Source organism: Alternaria alternata, assembly GCF_001642055.1.
Source record: "Alternaria alternata strain SRC1lrK2f unplaced genomic scaffold CC77scaffold_14, whole genome shotgun sequence".
NCBI classification, from domain to species: domain Eukaryota; kingdom Fungi; phylum Ascomycota; class Dothideomycetes; order Pleosporales; family Pleosporaceae; genus Alternaria; species Alternaria alternata.
The window spans coordinates 536,534-558,304 of record NW_017306203.1 but is presented as its reverse complement, the minus strand read 5'-3'; the positions used below and the strand labels follow the sequence as shown (position 1 = coordinate 558,304).

At 51.6% G+C, this 21,771-nt stretch overlaps 8 protein-coding genes across 8 annotated transcripts; 3 read left to right on the top strand and 5 right to left on the bottom strand.

The window, feature by feature from the left end:
* Positions 1-343: 343 nt before the first annotated feature.
* On the top strand, positions 344-2,490 carry CC77DRAFT_966139 (FAD-binding domain-containing protein; the record flags this gene model as incomplete). The annotated part of the gene is made up of 3 exons (XM_018535728.1): positions 344-962; positions 1,010-1,495; positions 1,543-2,490. Coding segments are annotated over exons 1-3 (1,605 nt in total), but the record flags the coding sequence as incomplete, so codon positions are not given.
* Positions 2,491-2,704: 214 nt separating this feature from the next.
* CC77DRAFT_178466 (hypothetical protein) lies at positions 2,705-4,493 on the bottom strand. Its single transcript, XM_018530491.1, has 3 exons — positions 3,870-4,493; positions 3,169-3,799; positions 2,705-3,114 (listed from the first exon to the last, which is right to left on the bottom strand). Exons 1-3 carry the CDS (start codon positions 4,288-4,290, stop codon positions 2,916-2,918), a joined length of 1,251 nt encoding a protein of 416 aa, XP_018384405.1. The 5' UTR covers positions 4,291-4,493; the 3' UTR covers positions 2,705-2,915.
* Positions 4,494-4,621: 128 nt separating this feature from the next.
* Positions 4,622-5,438, bottom strand: CC77DRAFT_1032386 (mitochondrial 54S ribosomal protein YmL16; the record flags this gene model as incomplete). Its single annotated transcript, XM_018526731.1, has 2 exons — positions 4,622-5,001; positions 5,054-5,438. The coding sequence occupies 2 exons, from the start codon at positions 5,436-5,438 to the stop codon at positions 4,622-4,624; spliced, it is 765 nt and encodes a 254-aa protein (XP_018384404.1).
* Positions 5,439-6,193: 755 nt separating this feature from the next.
* CC77DRAFT_1096200 (hypothetical protein) lies at positions 6,194-8,038 on the top strand (the record flags this gene model as incomplete). The annotated part of the gene is made up of 1 exon (XM_018529830.1): positions 6,194-8,038. One exon carries the CDS (start codon positions 6,194-6,196, stop codon positions 7,709-7,711), a length of 1,518 nt encoding a protein of 505 aa, XP_018384403.1. The 3' UTR covers positions 7,712-8,038.
* CC77DRAFT_1073084 (hypothetical protein) lies at positions 7,943-9,772 on the bottom strand (the record flags this gene model as incomplete). Its single annotated transcript, XM_018529176.1, has 5 exons — positions 7,943-9,227; positions 9,282-9,440; positions 9,489-9,565; positions 9,616-9,690; positions 9,748-9,772. 5 exons carry the CDS (start codon positions 9,770-9,772, stop codon positions 8,175-8,177), a joined length of 1,389 nt encoding a protein of 462 aa, XP_018384402.1. The 3' UTR covers positions 7,943-8,174.
* A 520-nt stretch (positions 9,773-10,292) lies between these two features.
* Positions 10,293-16,148, top strand: CC77DRAFT_1096198 (hypothetical protein). Its single transcript, XM_018529829.1, has 3 exons — positions 10,293-13,471; positions 13,520-13,789; positions 13,838-16,148. Exons 1-3 carry the CDS (start codon positions 10,430-10,432, stop codon positions 16,001-16,003), a joined length of 5,478 nt encoding a protein of 1,825 aa, XP_018384401.1. The 5' UTR covers positions 10,293-10,429; the 3' UTR covers positions 16,004-16,148.
* Positions 16,129-18,748, bottom strand: CC77DRAFT_966127 (HET-domain-containing protein). The gene is made up of 2 exons (XM_018535727.1): positions 16,717-18,748; positions 16,129-16,669 (listed from the first exon to the last, which is right to left on the bottom strand). Exons 1-2 carry the CDS (start codon positions 18,458-18,460, stop codon positions 16,242-16,244), a joined length of 2,172 nt encoding a protein of 723 aa, XP_018384400.1. The 5' UTR covers positions 18,461-18,748; the 3' UTR covers positions 16,129-16,241.
* A 971-nt stretch (positions 18,749-19,719) lies between these two features.
* CC77DRAFT_178261 (hypothetical protein) lies at positions 19,720-21,755 on the bottom strand. Its single transcript, XM_018530490.1, has one exon. The coding sequence runs from the start codon at positions 21,495-21,497 to the stop codon at positions 19,818-19,820; it is 1,680 nt and encodes a 559-aa protein (XP_018384399.1). The 5' UTR covers positions 21,498-21,755; the 3' UTR covers positions 19,720-19,817.
* Between the last annotated feature and the right edge of the window lie 16 nt (positions 21,756-21,771).

Sequence of the window (21,771 nt, the reverse complement as noted above, 5' to 3'; positions counted from 1 at the left end):
TCACCAAGGGATGTCTTCGAAACGATGACCAAAGTTGAGTCCTTCCGATGTTACGGTTCGCGGACATAAGCCGAAGGATCAGGATAGGGACTGCAGGCTTATCTAACCGACCCGCAAATGGGCCTACCTGCTTGATTCTAACTCCGAATTGCCGAGCGGCAGGAAGCACATGTGCTGTCGTGAAGTGTTTTGGGGATGGAACGACCGGCATGAAAAGAGGCGGACGGGATCTTGGGAAGCGCTAAACTTGCCTGAGCCAATCACGGACCTAGCCCTGCTGAAGGATCGAGGTAATATCCTCCCCCGAACTGCAGCACTGCGGCGCAGTCGTGTCTGGAAGTGACATCTGCTTTTTGCTCATGCGTAAAATCCCCGATTACCGATGAGAAAAGTGTGCTCGAGTCGCTCCTCATCGAATATATGAGAGCGATACCGAAAGACTTTGTCTTCGCCGTCTCTTCACGCATTTTGGGAGAAACGAAGTGCCTGGCACCGGTTGAACGACGCGTCTTCCCCACGGCCCGCTGACTAGCTTAGTGCCGCTAGTCAGAAGGCACGGGTGGGCATGCAGAAGGCGAGGACAAGAGCGAGGCTGCCATCGAGCCGCACCCCTTTGGTGGCAAGCAGCAGCGACAAATTCGCTTGCGCACATTTGATGCCTTAGACTCCTTCCAGAAGGGTCTCTGATCCTTGAGGAAAGAGTGTCAGAGCGCTATGCACATATAAAATCAGATCTTGCGCTCGTATAGCAATGGTTCCCCACCACCTTGTCGATACCAACCCAAGTCAATATGCGGTCATTTTTGCTTGCGACGTTGGCTACGCTCGTCGCTTCCCGAACGTTTGAAGCTCCCGACTTTAACGTCACTGAGGCTCTACTTGATCAAGGTGTCAATATCTCAGCATTGCCAGAGCTAGCTGGTCTTGTGGAGCGGTCTTCGGATTTGGCTTGCAACATCGCTGTAAGTGTTCTTGAGTCTGACCAGAGATAGAGCTGAAACAAACGTAGTGTTCTTCACTCGAAGTTCTTTACGGCAACAAGTCTGTCGAGTTTCAAAATGAGGCTGGCTACACTGCATTCACATCCGGGTTCTGGTCTGGGATCTCGGCCGATGTGAGGCCATACTGTATCTTCAAACCCTCAAGCCCTGCTGAGGTTTCTGTGATGGTACTTCTATCTCGGCTTTCACAATGTCCGTTTGCCGTCAAGTCTGGCGGTCATAGTGCGTTTGCTGGCGCAGCTACCATTGAAGGTGGTATCACCGTATCATTCGAGAACATGAAGGGCATCAAACTTTCCGGAGACAAGAAGACTGTCGCGGTACAGCCAGGAAACAATTGGGGTAACGTGCTGACTGCTTTGTCGACCACTGGTGTCACAGTCGTGGCTGGTCGAATCGGTGATCTCGGTGTTGGTGGTCTTACCCTTGGTGGAGGCATCTCGTTCATCACTAACGAGTATGGTCTGGCATGTGATAACGTTGCCAGTTTCGATGTAAGCAATTGCATATACCTCACAAGTCTTCTTCTAACCTTCATCAGGTCGTCACAGCGAGCGGCATTATAGTCACAGCAAGCCCTAAGACCTTCCCAGACCTGTACTGGTCTCTCCGTGGTGGAGGAAACAATCTCGGCATAGTGACCAACTTCAACCTGTGGACAAAACCACTCAACAACGACCAAATCTGGGGCGGAACTCGCACTTTCACCGAGGACGTCTTCCCAGATGTAGTCAAAGCATGGATCGACCTCACACTTGACTCAGCCCAAGACCCCAAGGCTGGCAGCTGGATCGCCTGGATAAATGCCGGCGCAAAAGTTGCTTCGACCGAGCTCTGGTATGGCGCACCAGCTGGTAACGAGTCTGCCATTCTGGCGCCTTTTTACAACATCACTGCCATATCAGACAGCACAAAGACTCGTGGCCATGCCTCTTACGTAGTGGACAACGAAGCCAGCAATACATATGGACAGCGTGAGATCTTCTACGACATTACAGTCAAAGCCTCGTACGAGATCGCTCAGCGCTCCGTGGACATCTTCTTCGATTCAATCGACGCTCTGTCAGCAGTAGAAGGCGCATTCCCCGTGCTTATCTGGCAGCACATCACGGATGGTTCGCTCAAAGGCAGTACCCGTAACGGTGGCAACGCATTGGGATTTGATGCCAACGGTAGCCCTATTCATATTATCCAGCTAGCATGCTCGTGGAACAATGCTGCGGATGATGAAACCGTATACAAGGTCATGTCCGATATCATGAAGGCTATCAAGAGCGATGCGGTAAAGTTGGGTGTGCAGAATGATTGGGTGTACATGAACTATGCAGCGATGTTCCAAGATGTTATTGCGAGCTACGGATTGGCTAGTAAGAGTAAGTTGAAGACTGTCGCGAAGAGGTATGATCCGACGCAGGTTTTCCAGAAGCTGCAACCTGGGTACTTCAAGTTGGATCGCGCTGCGGTTCCTGATGCAAGGTACTTTTCATATTGATGAGATACCAAAACAATCAATCGTATTGAGTTTACAGCGTTCCAGTCCGACCCCTCTCAAGTCCCTTATCCGTATTGATTATGGCCGCTTCATGCCGGACTGTCTATATACAACTCATAAATAGCCTTGACATCAACCATCGAAGTGTCCAGAGCCCTCTCAACGAGATCAATGCCATAATCCTCCCAAAGGTTTCTCGGCAAACTGTTCAAATCCTCGCTTATACGACCAATCTCTTCTTCAAATTCTTCCAGAGTGCCTACAGGACACGGCAAATGTACAGTGGAATCTCCAGACAGAATGAGTCGTACACAAGACACAAAGTCATCGTCACAACGGAAGGACCTGTATTTATTACGAACAGGAAGGTGTGAGATCAAGTGGTGAAGGGCTGCGCGCGACTTGATGATACCCCAGACATCCTAAACGGTCTCCATCGGTGCCTCGAGATGAAGGCGGTAGGCAGAAGGAGGCATACCGGCGCGTCGTAAATGCATCGCTTCCTTGATCCAGGTAGCGGTCTCATCTACTGCGTTGGATAACCAAGGGATAAACCGGGGGTCTGGCCAGGATCGCAAGTCGAGGCCCAGTCTGGCGAGTCCACTGTAATCTGTCGTAAAGCTTGTTTACACATTGTTAGAAGGTGTCCATTCTTCGAAAGGATGCACAACTTACATGACATGCCACATATCAACGTGATGGTCGACGCGCAGATGAGGCAGACCCCTGAGATATGGAATGAGACCATACGCATGGCAACGTGGTTTTGTGCAAGATCTGCGGTCTTCGCGTATAATCAGATGCCGCAATCGGAAACTCGCGTCCTGTTCTAACATTCCGAGAAAGCGGATACATTGCGAGGCAGCTGATTCGTAGTACCTAAGCTTGTGCGCATTTGAACAGTACCCGTGCTCCGGGTCGCTCTTATCTACAGAGTTGACGATTTCGTGCAACTTTGATATATGCAACGCCGTAGGCATTACCCAAGGTGGCCACTCCACGGATGAGATTCTCGAAGCCACAACCTCAGAAGCATGACGGCTCATAGGTCCTAGTGGGAGCTTGAATTCATTCTCACTCTTGTGATTAGACTCGTTGACAATATTGGCTTGAGTAGCAAAAGCTGATATGTTTTCAAGGAGAAACTGCATAGCTTGGCGTTCGTAGAATGTCGAATTCCGAAACCGGTCCATTACTTCATAGTAAGAAGCTTCTGTGACCTTATTTGGTAGTAGTTTTTGAAGCTGCTTGCCCAGGCAGCTTTGGGGGAATCGTTCGGAGATACATTTTGCGAGTTCCTCAGTACCTGCCGCACGTAGTCAGCATGTACCTTGACTGAAGAGCGCGAACGAAGTCGTGTATAAGCTTTGTCTTACCATATGCGTTAAAAGCGATTACGCAAGCGTCTGCCTCCTTGTCGTGTAGGCGTGCCAGCAGAAAGTGAAAATGCCCAGCCCTTGAAGGGGGCGCGGAGTAATCGTCGCTGTGACGATCCCGAGGTGGAGGTTTTCTAAATAGCCATTTCCGCTCTCCAATACCAGCTGTCTCGATAGGTGCCAGGTGCGTTCTGAATTCCACAGCATTCAGCTTCAAGGGCAATGCTATCATCTCCGCCGCGACCTGCTTGCAACTCAATGTCAGCGCGAGATCGATGGCTGATCTATCAGCATGTCGCAAGGTATTCGACTCGGGTTGGTGATAGTATCCATCGTCACTGAGATAGTAGGCGTAGATTGCGTCACGCAGTTCACGAGGAATGCGTAGAAGATAGCATTTCGGGGGCTGGGAGGTAGACATGGTGTGGAATTGGCGACTGTGTGGATGTAGGTACTTAAGATCAAGGATCAAGGTCAGTATATATACGGAAATCACTCATGTCTGTTCTCCACGTAGAGAGCCAGCCAGTCACCAGGTTTCATCAGGCAGCAGTGTAACCAAAATTGAGTCGCTGGGACAAGACGAAATCGCAGAAACAAAGGTCGAAGAATGGATGCCTGAACCGAGGTGTACTTCGGTACCGTGGTATATGCTCCGTCTTCGGACCCAACCACGCATGGTGACACGGTTCCAATGATTCATGATGTAAAGCGAACAAATATGGTACACATCCACAATGTCATCATCCTTTCTATTTGCCGCCCACTCTCTTGTTCTTGATCTTGATGGTCTCTCCATTGACAAAAACACCCTTGCCCTTGTATGGTTCAGGTTTCCTCCAGGCCCTTATCTTGGCCGCGAACTGCATGACTACCTCCTTCTCCGGCCCCTCTAATAGTAGACGTGTCGGTTGCGGTGTACTCGCGGTCATACCCTTTGGTATAGCGAGTTCGACAGGGTGTGTGTATCCGACCTTCAAGTTGACGAACTTCTGGCCCGGAAATTCGGCTTTTACTGTAGTTGCAGTGTCTTCGACTGAGGCACGGTAACCGACACCGACGAAGCGGAGAATGGCACTGTGTCCTTCGCTAACACCGAGGATGTGATTCTGGAGGTATGCGCGGGTGGTGCCTGAATTCAAGTTAGCCAATTGCGCAGCACGTTACGAAGCCAGCACGCGTACCCCACATTGCCTTCTGTTTCGCATCTTTTGCGTCCTCTATTGTCAATGTTGGACCACCCAACGCCGGGTCCTGGTTGATATTGATATATGGAGGAATGTTCATTGAAAGCTCGCCGAGCGGTCCCTTGATGTGTACTGTAGACATTGCCTGCACTCTTGAGCTCCTGGCCTTAGCCGAAGGCGTAACCACTTGGAATGTGACTCCCTGGGGTAACGAGAGCGGTAGGGACCCGATCTTCGATTGACATGGTGCTGTGGAGGTAAAGGTCCTGGCGGGCGTGGACCGGGAGAATACGGGTAACAGGAAAGTCGGTATTGAATCGGTCGTCTGGCACGAGGCCTTCGCGAGGCTTTGGGCGCACCGCCGTCGTGCTGGGGCGAACATTTTGTCTTGATACCGACAGGTACGACCGCGAGAGTTTTCGGCGATCCCCAGCTCGAGGCTAGCTCATCCGATCCCGTGATAGCGCGTCATTGCCGTCTCTGATTGGTCGGCATATCGCACTTTCCCCCACCAAACACCCCTCAACACCACAACACTCCGACCGTCATCACTCTTTTTGGCGGAGGATGTTGTGCGATAAAGTGCTTGAAGCTGATGTTTGAAAATTCTGGCCAGTCGGTCTCTCACCTAGGCCTGAATCTTTTGCTGTTCGACTAACAGCGTGTCCTCTTACCACAACTTTGACCTCACCTGGCTGTCGCAGCAGGCCAGCATGCTTCGGAAGCTCAAACACTGCGCCTTCCTCATTCTCTCACTGCATCGCAAACTTACATGGCTGATCCAAATAACAATCTTACCGTGCTTGATCCTTCGCTTCCTCGTCTTCCTCCACTGCCCTCCATTTCCTGACTTTTGCTTTATTTCGCTTGCAACTTTCCCTGTGGTTTCGATAACCCTGATTCCACCGGCAAGCTGCTTATATGAACCCTCGAAACGTACTGACTATGGCGAGGCTCATCACAGCGGGGCTGATCCTTCCTACGGCATTTTCTCAGTACCACTCCCCACCAGCAGATGCAGCTCCAACCGTCAATGTTGATTCACTGTTCCAGTACACAACATCGAGGAACCACAGGGTGATAACACAAGCGGTTGAATTCGTCGTGTCTATGCAGACAGCCCCAACGTGCACCAGAATGGCTGCTTCCCATCTAATGAACGAATGCAAGCTCCTAGAACATGCACCGGACTTCGCCAAATCTCGCCCAGACGCGTACCTGGATAATGTCAAGACCGAGTATGCCGCCAAATTAGCTGTTTGCGAACTATTGAGTGCCCAGCCAGTCAATCCAACACCACCGCCTAATTGCGACATACTGGTTCCTGCATCAAGACACTGCGGGAAAGGCGGTGGCTGGTGGCATGCTCGGCCAGAAGTTCCCAGCGACAAGCAATGCTACCCAGACTTCAAGGAGTACTACTACATGCAGTGCCTAAAGAGCCTCCAATCCACACCTCAATACTGGACTTCATTCAGCAATGCTCGCCAGAATGCAGTCGTCATGTGCCAGGCCAGCAGAGATGTTATCGAGCGAGAAAACCATCTCGACATCTTCAAGAATCTGACCCAAGTTCTGAGTGATGTGACATCGACTATGCAGAAGACGACTGAGGAATACGAGTTGTTGATCCGTGAGCAAAGGCAGTACTCCGAAGAAGCCCGCGACTCTCACCAGCAGCTCAAAGGAGACATTCAAGCTGTGCAGGAAAAGGCTGTCGCTACAGTTGGAGCGCTTGACGCAAAGTTTCACAATTTCATGGAGTCATCGATCTCAGACCTCATCACTGCTCTGTCTGAGAGTCAGACCAACGAAATCGACCACATACGTGAGAGAATGCAGGCTTTCTCGCAACACTTGATGCTGGAGAGCTCCCAGCTCGTTGCATACTTCACTGACGAGCTCCAACAACATCACGAACTGGCCAAGCTCAGCATTCAATCGAATCACGAGGCGCAGGTCGAAAGCTACAATGTGCTAGCGGGTTATATGACCGCCACACAACACACCATCCACCAAACCAACGATGTCGCAGATCGCTCTCTTTCCAAGGTGGACAGTATCGCTCAACGTCTGGACATCTTTGAGACGCAAACCGAGCACATCGCCGAAGGCTTCGCCTTTCTGAGCGCAATACCAGCACTTGTCACATGGCTTTTTCGAAGCTTCCTGGCCACCATCGGCACGTTGTTCATGTTTACCGTCCTGTACAAGCTTAACACCAGGCTTGCCGGTTATACTGCCGGCGCATGCAGTTCAGCATTTCTCCTAGACATATCCGGCATCCTCGACTGGCTTGGAAATATACCCTCTAATATTACCAAACTTCACGATCAAGGCACTACCGCGACCGTCGCCGGCATGTCATCTTGGCAGAAGGGTGCTGGTATCTTTCTCATACTCTGGGTTGCTGCGTATCCAGTGTGCAAACTCAACGTTTATCTGGGAAACCTCATAGCCGGCTTGCTGAAGCAGCTTCTCGGCCCGATATGGGTACATCAGTACAGCAACGATGATGGTATGAGGTTTCTGCCTAGTATCGAGATTCCCGCTGCGTATCCACGCGACAAGGACAACCGACGTTTCGAAGACCACATCGGCTGCGACCATCAGACGGAGTGGGAGACTCATGGCTCACGGCCCAACCATGTGTAATGCAAGGCATCCCTTTGCCAGATCGTTCTGCCCCTTCTACATGAACGCCAATCAGCATACGACATCCTCAGCACATCTTACTTTCAACATATGCTACCATCGGGATCTCCTGACGGAAACGAACAACTAAACAACCGACCCGCCTTCTAACATCAAGCCACATTCGGTTCGCAATATACCCTTCACATTATTCGGCGATCTCCAGCAGTATTTCCACGGCGTTGGAGGACCATCTTCTTATATTCTATTCTACGTCCGAGATTTATCTGGGAACTAAAGGTCTAAACACAACTTACCAAGGCGTGAAAATACGCATATTTCAGGGATCAAGCGGGTATATGGCGAGGCAACTCAGTATCTAGTCTTCAATATCGTCAATTCATGTTTCTTTACTAGGTCAAAGCAGAAATCTTACGCCGTGACCCATATGTCCAGTTCACCGCAAATCGCACAGTCCAAATCCTCAATCCTCGTCGTCACTCAGCTCTTGGATCCTCCCCGATCGATACGCCTCCTCGACCGGATTAACCACATCCATGACCCCCGTCGCCTTCAACCTCTCAAACAGCACAAATAGCCTCTCCGCCTCCCTTTCCTTTTCCTCCTGCGTCATGGGCTCCATTTGTACCTGCTCCTCCTTATCCAGCCTCTGCCCCGTGATAGGATTGATCGGTATACCCTCTTCGCCACTCTCTGGCGCATGCTCCTTGACTAGTTCCTCAGGCATCTGTATGTTGTTTGACATGAGGAAACCGGAAGCGAAGCCGTAGCCGACGTTATGCACAAATGTCGCGGGATCTTCATGCGAGAGTTTCCACAGCAACATGGATATTCCGTTTCGCAGTGAGGGTGTCAAAGCGGACGTGGATAGATTGAGTAGTCGAGAGGACAGCGTGTCTGACTTTCCGAGGGGGCGGTCACGCTCTTCGGTTGTGGGGAGGAGTAACTTCTCCATTGTGCTGGCAATTTCTGCTGGAGCGACCGTGTAGATACGGTGGATGAGGGTAAGGAGGGGTGTGACGGTCTCATCGAGTTCTTTGGGTGGGTAGACAATGAGTGCTTGGTCGAGAATCTTGATCAAGTGGCGGATGTTGACCTCGCTGTCGAATGATGGGAAGAGGCCTTCTCGGCCTTGTTCGTTTTCGATGTCTAGATGGAGGAGGATGTTGACTAGTTCGCGCGTTGGGCCGGACAATGGCGGTGATGATATTCCTCTCCGTACCAGGATCTTGAAGACGTTGGGTATTGAGGGAGCAAAGAGGGGAGCAAGGTCTTGTTTATGATGTATGATGTTGAAGAGTAGCTTGAGTGTCTCAGAGAGCGCCATGGCCTCCATGGGCTGTTCGTTTCTGCGTGGCGCGGATTTGGAGTATCGTTTCGCATGCCGTGTGATGGCTGCATTGATGCTGTCGGCTAGCTGGTTCTCGCGGACGAGTTGTGCATAATCGAGGTTCGCGTTGTATGTTGTGAGGAAGAGGATACGGGCGGCGAGGAACTCAGTGTCGATACTTTCTTCCTATTTGCAAGTTAATACGGCTCTGTTTCCAGGTTCGAAGGCACGGTTGCCTACTTTCAGCTTTTCCGCTGCATGTGGACCATGCCCTAGATTGACGAGTATCTGGCGTGTCTTGGGCTGGAGAAGGAGAGCATTGGCTATGCATCGGAGAGCTTCCTGTGCCGCAGGTGTAGTCTCTCCGTCAAAGGCGTGGTGCCCTAGTGTCCGGAGGCCCTATCACGGTCACTATGCCGTCCGTAGACTCGTGGTGTGGTGTAGTACATCTTCCGTGAATATGGGGTCGGAGTTGTCGACTGAACGGCCGTAGACTTTGAGCTGTTCGAGTAGCTGCCGTCTTTCTGTCCAGACAGTGAGGGCATGGCATTTATTCTATCGGAAGAAGACGTACGTTCAACAGACAGCTTCTTCACGTCCAGGTCGGTCTTCAATTCGGAAAGTATTCTGGTAACGTCGTCGAGCTTTGCTGGTACCCGTTAGCCCGTGATGATCTTAGGAAGGCATTCCGGAGCAGGGAACTGACCTCTACCCGTTCTTTGCGACAACATGGTGGTCAAGGTTGTGGAAGACGATCAGTGCTTCTCACGTCACGTAGGTGGGATGAAGCTTGAGCTCGGAGAGCCCCACTATTATGGGACCTGCATCAACCGCCGGGGTCCACATCGAGGAACGAACAAGGCGCGTCTGTAGCAGGCAAGTATCCGTAGGCGTCCCTCTACTTGCGCATGATCTGATTGATTGTCTAGGAATAGAGGGTTGGAACAGATGAATCTCAGATGATGCGCACAAGCCAGAGAGTCTTGCACGGCGACGGCAAGTCTCTAAGTCTACGTGGGGACCAATCCTTATAAATCCCTGTTGAGACGAAGGAAGTAATTCACCAACTGTCCAATTCCAGGAGAATTCGCACATTGCATGCGATGTGACTGAACATGTGGTGCTGGGTTTCAGACGCATGGAGCCGGTGTTGGCTCGAGGGGCCGTTGTCCAGTGGATGGGCACTTGAGGTTAGCACTTTACGCGCACGAGGAGCGTCGCGCTAGACGCGTCGCCAACACCAACCTTTGTCGTCTGGACCGGGGTAGTCGATCGTCACCTCCACACTCGCTCTACACGTCCTCGACTTCAGTCACGTATACGACAGCGATGCGAGTGCCTTCTTTTGCTTTTGTTTCCCTCTCTTGTTAGCGATTTCCAGCATAGCCATGGTGTCCAAGTTTGAAGCCCTCTCTGTTCGCCCTCCCACTCCACCTAAAGACCAAGAAGACACAGGCGCCGACGAGACGCTACAATTCCTTGAAGACCCCTTTGGCGAGAGGCCTGTTCCTCCCAGGCTCAAGGCAGCAAAGAAGCCCCCTAATACACCAGAGCAATCGCCCTCATCCGATATCGACATACCCTCGAGTGCTGCCAGCGCAAGGAAAAGAGTCAACTTCGAGTTACAATTATGCAATTTGCCCAGCGCGAAAGCCGTCGCACAGTCCTGGACACCCACACGTAGCTCGCCGCTCCGACCGCTCCCACAGACCCGCCTCACGAAGCCGCTCAAGTCGATTCTGAAGCCTGCCGACGGCACGGCCACGCCTCCGCCTGCCGACGACGCTGCCGCTGCGCATCAATTCAAGTCCTTTGCCGAGATGCTGGAAGCCATTGTCAAGCTGCTTGCGACTTCGGACCGCGGGTCGCGGCTGGATGCATACCAATCCTTGCTAAGGACTTTGCAAGCATACGACAAGATTCCCGACGATCAGGCACTCAAGCAGAAACTGTCTCTGTTGACCCAATTTATACGGCGCGACATGCAGGAGACAGGTCTGGCCGGTACAGGACTGGATTCACAACTAGTTGGACAAGCCATGAAGCTGCTCATGGCTCTATTCCGCATCCCCGACTTGATGTCCGCCATGGACGAAGACTTTTGCTCCTTCGTCATAGAACGCATTATCCGCATAGTCAGCGATAGCACCATGCCAAAGACTACCGTCAACACACATCTGGCTGTGCTCATGCAACAAAACTTTCGGCCCAAGATCGTGACTGCGACCCGCGTCGAGAAAGTCCTCGATGCACTAGAGACCATCCATGAGCGAACATCTGGTCATGCCGTACAGGCATACCGGGTCCGGATATACAGGAAGCTGCTTCAGCAGCGCCCCGAGGTCATGATCAGGCATACCGAACGATGGTTTACACATACACTCAAAGCTTTGGTATCGGTTCAGAAGGATATCAGTCAGAGTGCGCTAGACACTGCAGTAACAGCCGCCAAAACTATTGGCCATGACCGGCATGTCGCGAAATCCGTCTTGGTAGTTCTGAACCGGGTCAAGAGTGACGGTGCGACCATTGCCAGCATCTTCATAATGGAGCTTTATCGTTTACTGGGCGGTGAATATGCTGCTTTGGTGCCGCAGATCTGGGCAGCTGTTACAGGCCTACTGAAAAACTCGCTCTACCGCGAAACGTTCACTGCTCTGGCAGATTGGCTCACGCTTCTCCAGAACTGTATTTCATCGGAGAACGAGCAGGTTAGGGTTTACTCCAACGTCGCCATATCTTTCCTGGTACATTCTGTCAATCTGACTCCAGATACATCTGCAGGTTGGTCGGATATGTTTCGCAAGATCTCAGTACATGCACTGCAAAGAAAGATACCCATGAAAAAGTCCGAACAAGACGCTATCTCATCCGCATACTTTACGCTGCTGTATTATGCTCTGCGCCCAACTGCCACATTTGAGCAACTCGACCGATATTGGACTCAGTTCATAGTCAACGTCTGGACTCCAATGATCCTGCCCGATCCTAAAAAGCAGGCCGTACCCGCCTCTTATCGGCACGCTATACCCGCATGCCGAATCGTATCTGCTCTTCTAGACGGCTCTCGGAAACCATGGAACGAGTACCGTGCGCTGGATCTTCGCCCGAATGTTATGATCCCGCGTAACGAGCTCCCCCTAGTGGACCCCAGGTGGGTGAGGAAGTCGATTGCTCTGATACTGCAGTTCGTAGAGACTCTCCTCGATGCCACACTATTGTCTGAGAGCAGGGAACCGGAAGACGAGCCGGTTCAAACAATGTGGCAGGCAGTCATCGGTGCCCTGGTGGAAGCAAGTAGCAAGGAAATCATGGCTTCAACGGAGACGAAAGACGCCATGGCCCATATAATTAATCTGCTGCGCCGAATCTGGGACAAACACACGGAGAAGATCGCCTTGTCGCAGAAGAAGGAGGACATATGGGCAGACAAGTTCTGCTTTCTGATAGAGACTGTGGTACAGAAGCTGGGCCCTTTTCAATTTGCAGACAAGTGCCTCACACGGAACGAAAACAACGAGTTCGAGGTTGCATCCACACCATCGCATCGGTCACGGCATCAGGGAACGCGCTCATCGCCGCTCCTCTACCTTGTCGATCTCTTAGTCACTCAATCCGAGGGGAAACTAGCTGATCCAGTTCGACTCCGTGCGATCGAAGTCATCATCGAGCCTTGTTTCGCTGTTCAAAACACACGGCTGAGCAAACTGGAGCTTCTTCGAGATTGTGCGGCAGCAGTCGATGGTTCGCTCAAGGGCGCAGTGGCGTCAGAGTTCTGGAACCGGATTGGAACATTGCTCAATGCTTTGTTGGAGGACCAGTCACCTCCTTCAGGCGAGCGCAATTCTCGTTGTCTGGGTAAGGAGTATGAAATTGTGGTGGAGATCCTCAGTCTCGGTTCTGCTTGCCTCTTGGAAAAAGCACTTGGTCACCAAATCCTATCAACTTTTGTCAGTACTGTCCGGCGGGAAGCAGGAGAGGGTGCGCTTCCACTCGCGGTCATTGAGAAGGTATCTGAGCATGTGCTCAAGCATACACCGAATGAAGAGAAAGCTTCTTGTCTGGCGTATGCCAGCATTCTTCTTCGCAACCTTCCAAAGCTGATCAGCCGCAAAGTGCTGGAACAAGGCCGACAGAGTCTCTGGCCTTCGAATTCAGCACCCGGACGGTCTCAAGACATCGATCCCTACGTTCACCTGTATGGAGCCATTATCTCTGTTGGATCGGCCGCTTACAGAGATATTGACAAAGACAATGTGGAGCCAACAAAAGGCTTTCTTTCAGCGCTCAGTACCTCAATTCAGCAATGCTCGACGTCTCATCTCGCTGGCTATCTGCGGAAGATACAAGACGCGATCCATGTTTGGGTCGAAGATCCCGAGAGGAAGATGCAGAGCAGGGAGGAATCGTTGAAGAGCTTACATCTCGAGGTATGTTCATTGCTGTGCAGGATGGTAGTAGATGTTAACCCTTTTCAGGTTGTCAGCTTGTGGCAGGAGGTTTGCAAAGCTATTGAGCGATTACCGCGTCAAGATAGCCAGGTGTTACTTCATCTACAGCCGATGATTACCGCAGGATTTCTTAGCAGACGCCGAAGTGTCGTCAACCTCTCAATTGCGACCTGGAATGCAACCTTCGGAAAAGAAGATAGCCTACGATATCCCCCTCGACTTGAGCAGTCCCTTCGTCAACTATGGCATAGCGTCGAGCTCTCTCTGCCCTCTCTAGAAGTCCGGGAAGAGGATGCTGTAAGCAACTCTACAAGTCCCTGCTTAACACCACTAACGCCACAGCAGGAGAACAAGCTCTCATTTTACGATTCAGATACCAGTGCAGACGAAGTCAAACGTGCCTTCAAGAGCCCAGGAGTCAAGGGCACTCCCTTTAAGATCTCTAAAGCGTCACGAAGGTCCAAGTCCCGGTCTCCAGCGGTACCGGCTTCAGCCACCAGAAGGGTGCCTTCGCGACAGACGCCAAAGGTCCGTCTCCGACACGACAACTCTCAAATCAAGTTCGAACCTATCATGTCCTCACCATCAAACCCGTTCCAGCAAGAGTCGCAGGTATTGACCGGTCGACAAAAGGAGATGATCGATCGTCAGAAACTCAGCAGTGGTCTCTTCGCCAATCTTGGTGCACCTTCGCTACAGCCGGATGAGGTGCCATCGCCGTTGGAGTTCCATTCAGATGCATTGACAGCTGATGATCTGCCAAACCACTCCTCTCGAACAACACCACTCAAGGCTCTTGCGGCAATGGGACCTATGGACGGCTACCTTGGCTCTTCACCAACTCCGCATACTCGCAAGAGTACTCGCAATATCGTAAGCGACGACACTGACCTTGCCACACCCACGGCTGTGCGAAGCATCCAGTATGCAAACGACGAACCAGACTCTTCGCCGCCGCGATTCGAAAAGGAAGATAGGCCTATCCACAAAGAAACCGGGCCTGATGTTCTCGTAGGCTCCAGCTTTGACTATCGCCAGCCCGAAAGGTCATTTTCGGCTTCCTTTGATGAAGGAACCACAATTGACGAAGAGGCACTACTTGACGCTGTTGCGCCCCATGACAACCCTCAAATAGCTTCCGACCGCGTTTCAGACACTATCATGTCAGAATTGCCAAGTTCAACCATAGACCTACAACTCACAGCGCAAATCGACGCCGACATGCAAATACACGATGCCGCCCCCGAAGGGACAGAGGAGCAACAGTCAGAGTCAAATTACGACATCGCTGATGCTGCCGTTTCGCTTTTGCACCCACAGTCGTCAACAACTAACGACGACCACCCCGGCAGTGACACCGAAGTAGACGATGTTCAAACGCCAACTCGTGGACCTGCTCGTCGAGCTTCGCGCAAGAGCTCCCAGGCGACGACAAGCAGTACAAGTCGAGTGGGAGACTCCTTTGATAAGGGCTCTGTGAAAGGAACGCCGCATACGCTGCGCCGTTCTACGCGTAGTTCCATGGGAAGCCCCGCTCGGCTTGAACGTCTTCCAAGCGGAAAGAAGCCCAGACGTACTCCTGCAAGGGCCGAGAAGAAAACGAGCACTCCTGCGAAGAAAGACAGGAGAACCAAAGCTGGAAGACAGGCACAAGAAGAACACGCTCCGGAGCCAGAACCAGTTTCACAGCCGGAGCCAGTATCCCAATCAGAACCAGTGGCACAACCAGAACCGGAACCGGAACCGGCGCCAACGCCAGCACAAGCCCAGGACAAAGACGAGGAGATGCTTGACAACATCGTTGTGGCCGCGTCGCCAAAAGCAAGCGAAAAGTCACGGGGGAAGAAGCGGAAGATTAGCACGACCGACGCTCCTGTTGCCAGTCCTGCAACCACTCGCAAACTAAACCTACGACGCTCTCAATCTCTTCTTTCTCAGGTCGAGAATTCGCACGATATAGAAGACACAATAATGGATGAAGCACCCGTACCCAACAAACGGGTCAAGTCAAATACAGACCAAGACGTCAGCGAGGCGAAGAAGACGACGCCGGGGAGTCAGACAAAGCGTCTTAGTCATATACAAGTTTCGCCGCGGCCACGATCTTCTGGAGGATCCGCAGGAAGGCCATCTCCTCAGACAAAGGACGTGGAACCCCAACGAGCTCAGCAGAAAGAAGCTCCTGAGCCCAGAACCTCAGCCTCAGCCTCAAGTTCGACCTCAGGCTCAGACCAAGTACCAGCCAGCCAACCCCAAACACAGCCGCAACACTCCCAATCTCAACCCTCTGCAACGGCGGGAACCGACACACCATCCCGCTCCTTTGCCGATCGCGTCATCCTCACGCCGCGCAGTATCATCAATCAGCTCAAGAGCCTCAAAGACTACCTTTTTAGCACTCCGACGTTGGTGCTGGGGCGGAACGAAGAGAAGGAGATTGACGATGCGTTGTTTGATATTAGGAGGCAAGTGCATGCTGCAGGGTTGCGGGGAGAGAAGAAGAAGGAATGAGCTGGGAATGGCAAGATATCCATAACAAAAGTTGGAGGAAGAGTGCCCTTGGACTTGGTCGTGAAGAGGTGCAAAGGGTGTATTCATCGGGACTGGTAGAATATCACAACTGGATATAGAGTAGTGTCATGACATATGGATCCTGTAATCACTCAACTATGTACTCGCTTTCTGTGACATCAGTGGCCTGCGCAATCATTTCATGAATGCTAGAAATGCCTTACGCATGCCTGTATGCTTATCGAAGCTTGAAAGTCTGTAAAGTCACACCCCTCTGTCTCAAAGCAGCTGGCGAGAGCCTCGGATCAGAGTTTAGAACAACTCCAGTCCGTTTGTTCCTCCAATATTCGAAGAGAGCAGGATCGTCTGCATCCCATTGGTGAGGGATTCTTTCCCATTCATCTGTCTCGTTCGATGACTGTAGTCGAGGATCTTCTGAAGAGACAACGCCAGAATCGAGATTTAGATACGTGGGTACAGCGCTGTACCCTGATTGCATCTTATCGAGTTGAACCCTCACGTTTGATGGTAAAGTGCCAAGGAGGGTGACGCAGTCATCCAGACCATGCACATAGCATTCGCCTATGACGCGAAATCCGCTGCCATCATGTAGAGGTCGCAATACCATGGGGGTTTTGCTGCCTAAGAGCACGCATATGTAATCTCCTGTTGGACTTAGTATTTGTTTCAGAACAAGTCGCATGAGGTCTCACCTGATGTTGCTTCCGGTGGTCCAATTCCAATGTATCCCTCTTCCATCGTCATAAAAGTTCTGCCTCGAACCATCTTCAACATCCAATCAATATCGGCATCTAGTTCGCAGTCTTCGTTTGACTGGTCTGTGCGTCTAGGGGATATCCGATTCAGGTACTGATCTTTCCACTCTTCCAATGACGGCGCCTTGACAGTCGGCCACCGCTCATCGAAGTAGCCGGCGCGTATTGTGGTGCAATATGCGTCTAGAAGACTTCCACCAGCGACGTAGATGCCGGTCTGGAGATCAGGCATTTCCCAAGTCCTCACCATGTCCAACGTACCCGGAGACTCTAGGGGCGCTCTTTCTGTCACTCTCTCAATGCGTGCAAACCGAACACCCTCAACTTCTAAGATATCCGGAGCTTGGAACCGTAATGAAGACTTGGAAATACCGCTCGCGAAGCTGAAACCGTACAAGGGCCACGTCTCTCGAGGTATGGTCCAATTAGGTACCCAAGACGGACTGTCTTCCAACTGCAACGCTGAGTCACAGCCTGAGAGGAGATCTAGTCTCTCAACTTGGTTTGCATACTGCAAGAAAACGTCTTTGTAGACATCTTTCACGTCTTTCTTGTATGACGTTTCAATCTTGCTTCCAAGTTTTACTCCACAGATACTGAGCATTCCGTAGATCTTGTCTCGTGGGTCGAAGCATTTTCGCATGCGGCTGATATTGATCAAGAGATTGAAAGATCCACTGTACCGTTCGATGGTGAGAGGGTCGATGTCACCCAGTCTCGTACGCAACTGTTGCGTGGGTAACTGCTGCTTAGTGAGAAGGCAGATTATCGCTTTTCTAAGCTGCTGCCAAAGCATCTCGTGATTGCCACAGACCACGATTGCATTAGAATTCGCAAGCTGGATTTCTTGCCAGATCCAAAGACGTTCAAACCAAGGGCGCTGAAACAGGTTGTCAACTGCTGTCCAGGCTTTCTTGGTCAGAGATAAGGGGGTTGTAGCGCGAAACCATTCGGCCTCGATAGCTCCAGGCGCACGGAATCGAGCTCTATTGCGTCCAATTTCGATTTGGCTGCCGATATACTGTAAGGAAGAAACGGCAATATCGCTGTCGCTAGATTGTGGCCCGAGCCATACAACCACTCTCCGTGCCAATTGATACAGTAAGGACATTTTCCTGACTTGATATTCACGCTCTGGTATGTCCTTCTGGTTGATACAGATCGCATCGACCCATAGAGTTCGATCTGCGTCAGGTCGACGCAGATGTCGCAGTGCCTGGGCGAGATTCTGACCAAGGGGGAGTATCCAAGTATTCGAGGTGCGCGAAGTCTCCGTGCCACTGTACTCAACAAAAGCAGTTTCAGCAGGTTTCCCGGAACCCCAGGTGTAGGACAGTGATTCGAATTGTGGTTCAAAGTCCGCAGGCGGCGACTCTAAGGCTGGAGCCCAAAGGCTCGGGTTACAGTTGGGATCTGGGTGGATCCACTGAGTGTTCTCTGTATCGTCGTGCTCAAATATGTAGCTGTACTTGTATTGATGAGTTTCTGCCACGGTCCAGCCAAGTGGAAGCGTTTTCTGTAGCTGCTCAAGACCTAGTCTGGTGCTGGCCTGTAAGACAGGCTTCTGTAAGGGAGCGTGCCATAAGCGAAAGCGGATGTCGTCGGTAGTCTGGCCAGGCGGTATGGTAATGAGTCGGATCTCGGAGCTATCACGGTCAAGAGCTTCGTATTGTAGCTCCATTTGCGCTGCCAATGGTGAAGCTCGAGCTTTTGTGTCTAGAGAGACGAGCAGTAGAGAGTTTCAATTTAATAGATAGGCCTCAAAGAGTGAAGTTAATTCATGCTGCTAGTGCAATCAGTGATGATTGACGATTTGTCAAATAGACTTCAAAGAAGCTGCGTATGCTATCGAAAGTAAATACTGCGCAAGGCTGGCCACTGAGAAGAGCAGAATTCCGCCTCCGATTGGTGATGTACCACTCAGCGAATGCCACAACAAAGAGGCTTCAGCACTGCTCCACTAATGATAGCAATTTAGCGAACACGAAAGCGAAAGTTGTTTCTTTAGGCAGGTGTTATCGAAGGAACAAGTTATGGCGCAAGGCTGAAGAAGGCTCGCCAATGGGAAGTGCAGAACCGCAGCCTTCCATCATGTACCTAAGTGACTATATACTGATTACCGGATTTGTCTGGGGTTTTCAGTGCTTTTTGAACGTTCAGCTGCCAAGCTAATGCAATATTTAAAGGCTCTCTTGGATTCCTACATGCATCGACTCAGATTAACACCAGAGACAATATCAAGCTCCTACACTTTCGATACGATATCTTTGCCATTAGAAAATTACTTATCGTGAGTTAGTGCACACCTTTCGAGATTTCTAATTCCGTTATTAAGACTTTGCAGATCATTTAGTCTTCACTGGAGCCCATTATGTCTGACAGGGCCAAGGAAGCATTGTCCGTTGTTCGTCGTGAGGAAGAGAACAACGAAAGGGACGCCGACTACGGAGCTCAGGCCCAAGACTGGAACGACAACGCTGAGCTCCCTGGCAACAACGACGCTGCGGACTGGGCTGATGGTACAGCTGTTGGAGAGCACGGTCAGAATGCAGAGAACCTGGCTGAGGTTGGGGCTGACCGTGGTTACACCAATTCGAACTGAAATGAAGATGCGGCCGGTACTACTTGAGTATTTCCAGGGAAGGAAATATGTTTGAGAATTTACAAGTTCACTTGAAATCTTCGCCATGATGTTGGCGCGCTTGCAGAATCTCAAGAGACCATCTAAGAGGGACGGTATCAGCCAAGATGCAGTTTGTGCCCGAAAGTCGAGTGACAAAGCCGGCAAGATTGGCCCACGTGCCACAACATGACCATGAAACCATGTCATTCGCACTGTCATTGCATAAAAGCAGGGGAGTTTTCATGTAAATCATATTTCAAGGTATACCACAGTCCGAGCGACATTCTAGTCAGAACGTTCTACATGCCTTTTTCATAACGCAAACTCCGAACCATGCTCATAATAGTCGTGAAAAAAAAAGTAAAAGGAAGAAAAATGAAAACAAAACCCCGCCATACCGCGAAAGCGACCCCAACTATTGCAGGAGAGGATCACGGAAGTGCTTCTGGAAGTTATGCCTCTTCTCGTTACCAGCCTGGTACCTGCTGCGGGCAGCCTGCTCCTTCTTCTTGTCGCGCTTCTCAATAGCCTGAATCTCCTTCTTCTTTGCGTCTGTAACACCGACCATGCCCCTACCGCCGTTGGCGCGCGAGATGAGCTGGCGATCCTGATCATGGCCACGTCCACGAACTTGTAATTGACGCTCCTCGCCATCCATGTTGGCATCACCGTCCTCGTCTTCTTCGTCGTCGTCCTCGCCGCCAGCTGTGATGGCGCCAGGTATCCGAGCGCGTTGAGCCTCCTCCATACGCTCGGCTACACCGGGGTAGTTTCGCAGATTCTGGCGGTAGTACTTGTTTAGGGAACGATGACCAGCGGTGCGACCGGATGGAAGGTGTAGTTCGTATTCGTCGTAGTAGACGGCCTGGGGTGTGTGGTGGGCGTGCGAGTGGAAGCCGTCTGCAGCGCGATGTGGGCGTGGATCTGCGTGGTTGTGGTGCTTGGACTTGTTGAGCGACTTGTGTCGGTGGGTGCGGTCGATTGGCACAGCTGTGATTTCATCGGTCGGTACACTCGATACAGTGCTGTCGGTTTCCCAGCCTGCATCATCTTCCTCGGCGTTGCTCGACATGGCTGCGTCGTCTTCCGTAGTGGTCTTGGTCTCGCGCCTGGCGCCGAGCTTGATTCCGCCTCCTGTTGTAGAGGACGAGTCGTCTGAATCTTCAGCCTCCTCTGCCATCTCGTCGAAATCGGCAGCATCAGGGTAGGAGCTGCGGAAGTCGTAAAACTCGCCAATCTCAACCAACTCGATATCTGTGTCGAATGCGATCATGCAGTGACCACGATCGCGCATGTGCGTTTGGATACCTGAGGCAGTGTGCAAAACCTTGTGGCACTTAAGACACTCATGGTAAGCATGGATCTTCTCGTGGAGGTGCTTGATAAGCCCCTCGGGCTGTGCAAGGAATTCCTTCTCGGGTATGAACATGCCGTGGAAGCGTCCCATGTGCGTAATGTTGAGCTGGAAGTTGGGTGACTTGTAGTTGCAGAACAGGCAGTCTAGGAGGGGATCGCTAGCAGGCTTGTTGGACGCGGCAACGGAAGTCTTGTCGCCATCGGCAGTGGCAGCCTCTTCGGCATTCTGTTCCTCGATGCTCGCGTTCTTCAAACCGTCGGCCACATCTGCAACATCCTTGTCTGCGTCTCCGTTGACGGTAGTGACTTCCGAATCAGCCATGGACTCTCCCAGGGAAAAGGCAGAGCTGACCATGGAGCCAGTGACCGAGGCAGCGTCATCTAGTTGCGCGCCTCTGCCCGACTTGGCCATATTGATGCGATGTTTGGACGAGTTCAAGTGGTTGTTGTAGGCATTCTCGCTGAAGTACGTCTTCTGGCACGGAGTGCAGACCTTCTCAAAGGAAGCCTTGGCAGCAGTGGCGGCAGCGGTGGCCTTGTTTGCGAGGACCTTCTCGGTGAAGATCTCAGAGGATAGCGGTGGGAGGGAGGCGACGCGACGCTTGAGGTTGTACCTGTGCCAGTCGGTTTGCATGTGCGCCCGCTGCAGGTCGCTCGACCGGAAGGCGACTTGACATGTGTTGCAGGTGAAAGGATGGGTAGACTGGATGTTAGCCTGGGTAGGGACTTGCGACGCCATTTTTGCAGATATTGGAGTACTTGTCGGCGTGGCTGCACTGTGAGGAGGAGAGAGAGGAGTAGAAATAATAGGCGATTAGGTGGGGTTGAGTGTGGGATACGGTAGCGCGGTCAATTCACGACTTTATGACTGGCCGAGGGGCAAAATTTCACTAGGTCAGACAGGGGACGATTACAAAGTCAAGGAGGAGTGGCAGTAAGCTCTTGGGCCTTATCAGCGGTCCTGTACGGCGAAGATGATGGATTTGCGCAAAACACCGCCCGGACATGGGGGG

Coding starts and splice junctions, on each gene's coding strand:
- CC77DRAFT_178466 (XM_018530491.1), bottom strand. CDS start 4,290: ATGTCTACCTCCCAGCCCCCGAAATGCTATCTTCTACGCATTCCTCGT. Junction 3,800..3,869: donor AATCGCTTTTAACGCATATG/GTAAGACAAAGC, acceptor TACGTGCGGCAG/GTACTGAGGAACTCGCAAAA. Junction 3,115..3,168: donor GTTGATATGTGGCATGTCAT/GTAAGTTGTGCA, acceptor TGTGTAAACAAG/CTTTACGACAGATTACAGTG.
- CC77DRAFT_1096198 (XM_018529829.1), top strand. CDS start 10,430: ATGGTGTCCAAGTTTGAAGCCCTCTCTGTTCGCCCTCCCACTCCACCT. Junction 13,472..13,519: donor TGAAGAGCTTACATCTCGAG/GTATGTTCATTG, acceptor AACCCTTTTCAG/GTTGTCAGCTTGTGGCAGGA. Junction 13,790..13,837: donor AAGTCCGGGAAGAGGATGCT/GTAAGCAACTCT, acceptor ACGCCACAGCAG/GAGAACAAGCTCTCATTTTA.
- CC77DRAFT_966127 (XM_018535727.1), bottom strand. CDS start 18,460: ATGGAGCTACAATACGAAGCTCTTGACCGTGATAGCTCCGAGATCCGA. Junction 16,670..16,716: donor ACCACCGGAAGCAACATCAG/GTGAGACCTCAT, acceptor TAAGTCCAACAG/GAGATTACATATGCGTGCTC.
- CC77DRAFT_178261 (XM_018530490.1), bottom strand. CDS start 21,497: ATGGCGTCGCAAGTCCCTACCCAGGCTAACATCCAGTCTACCCATCCT.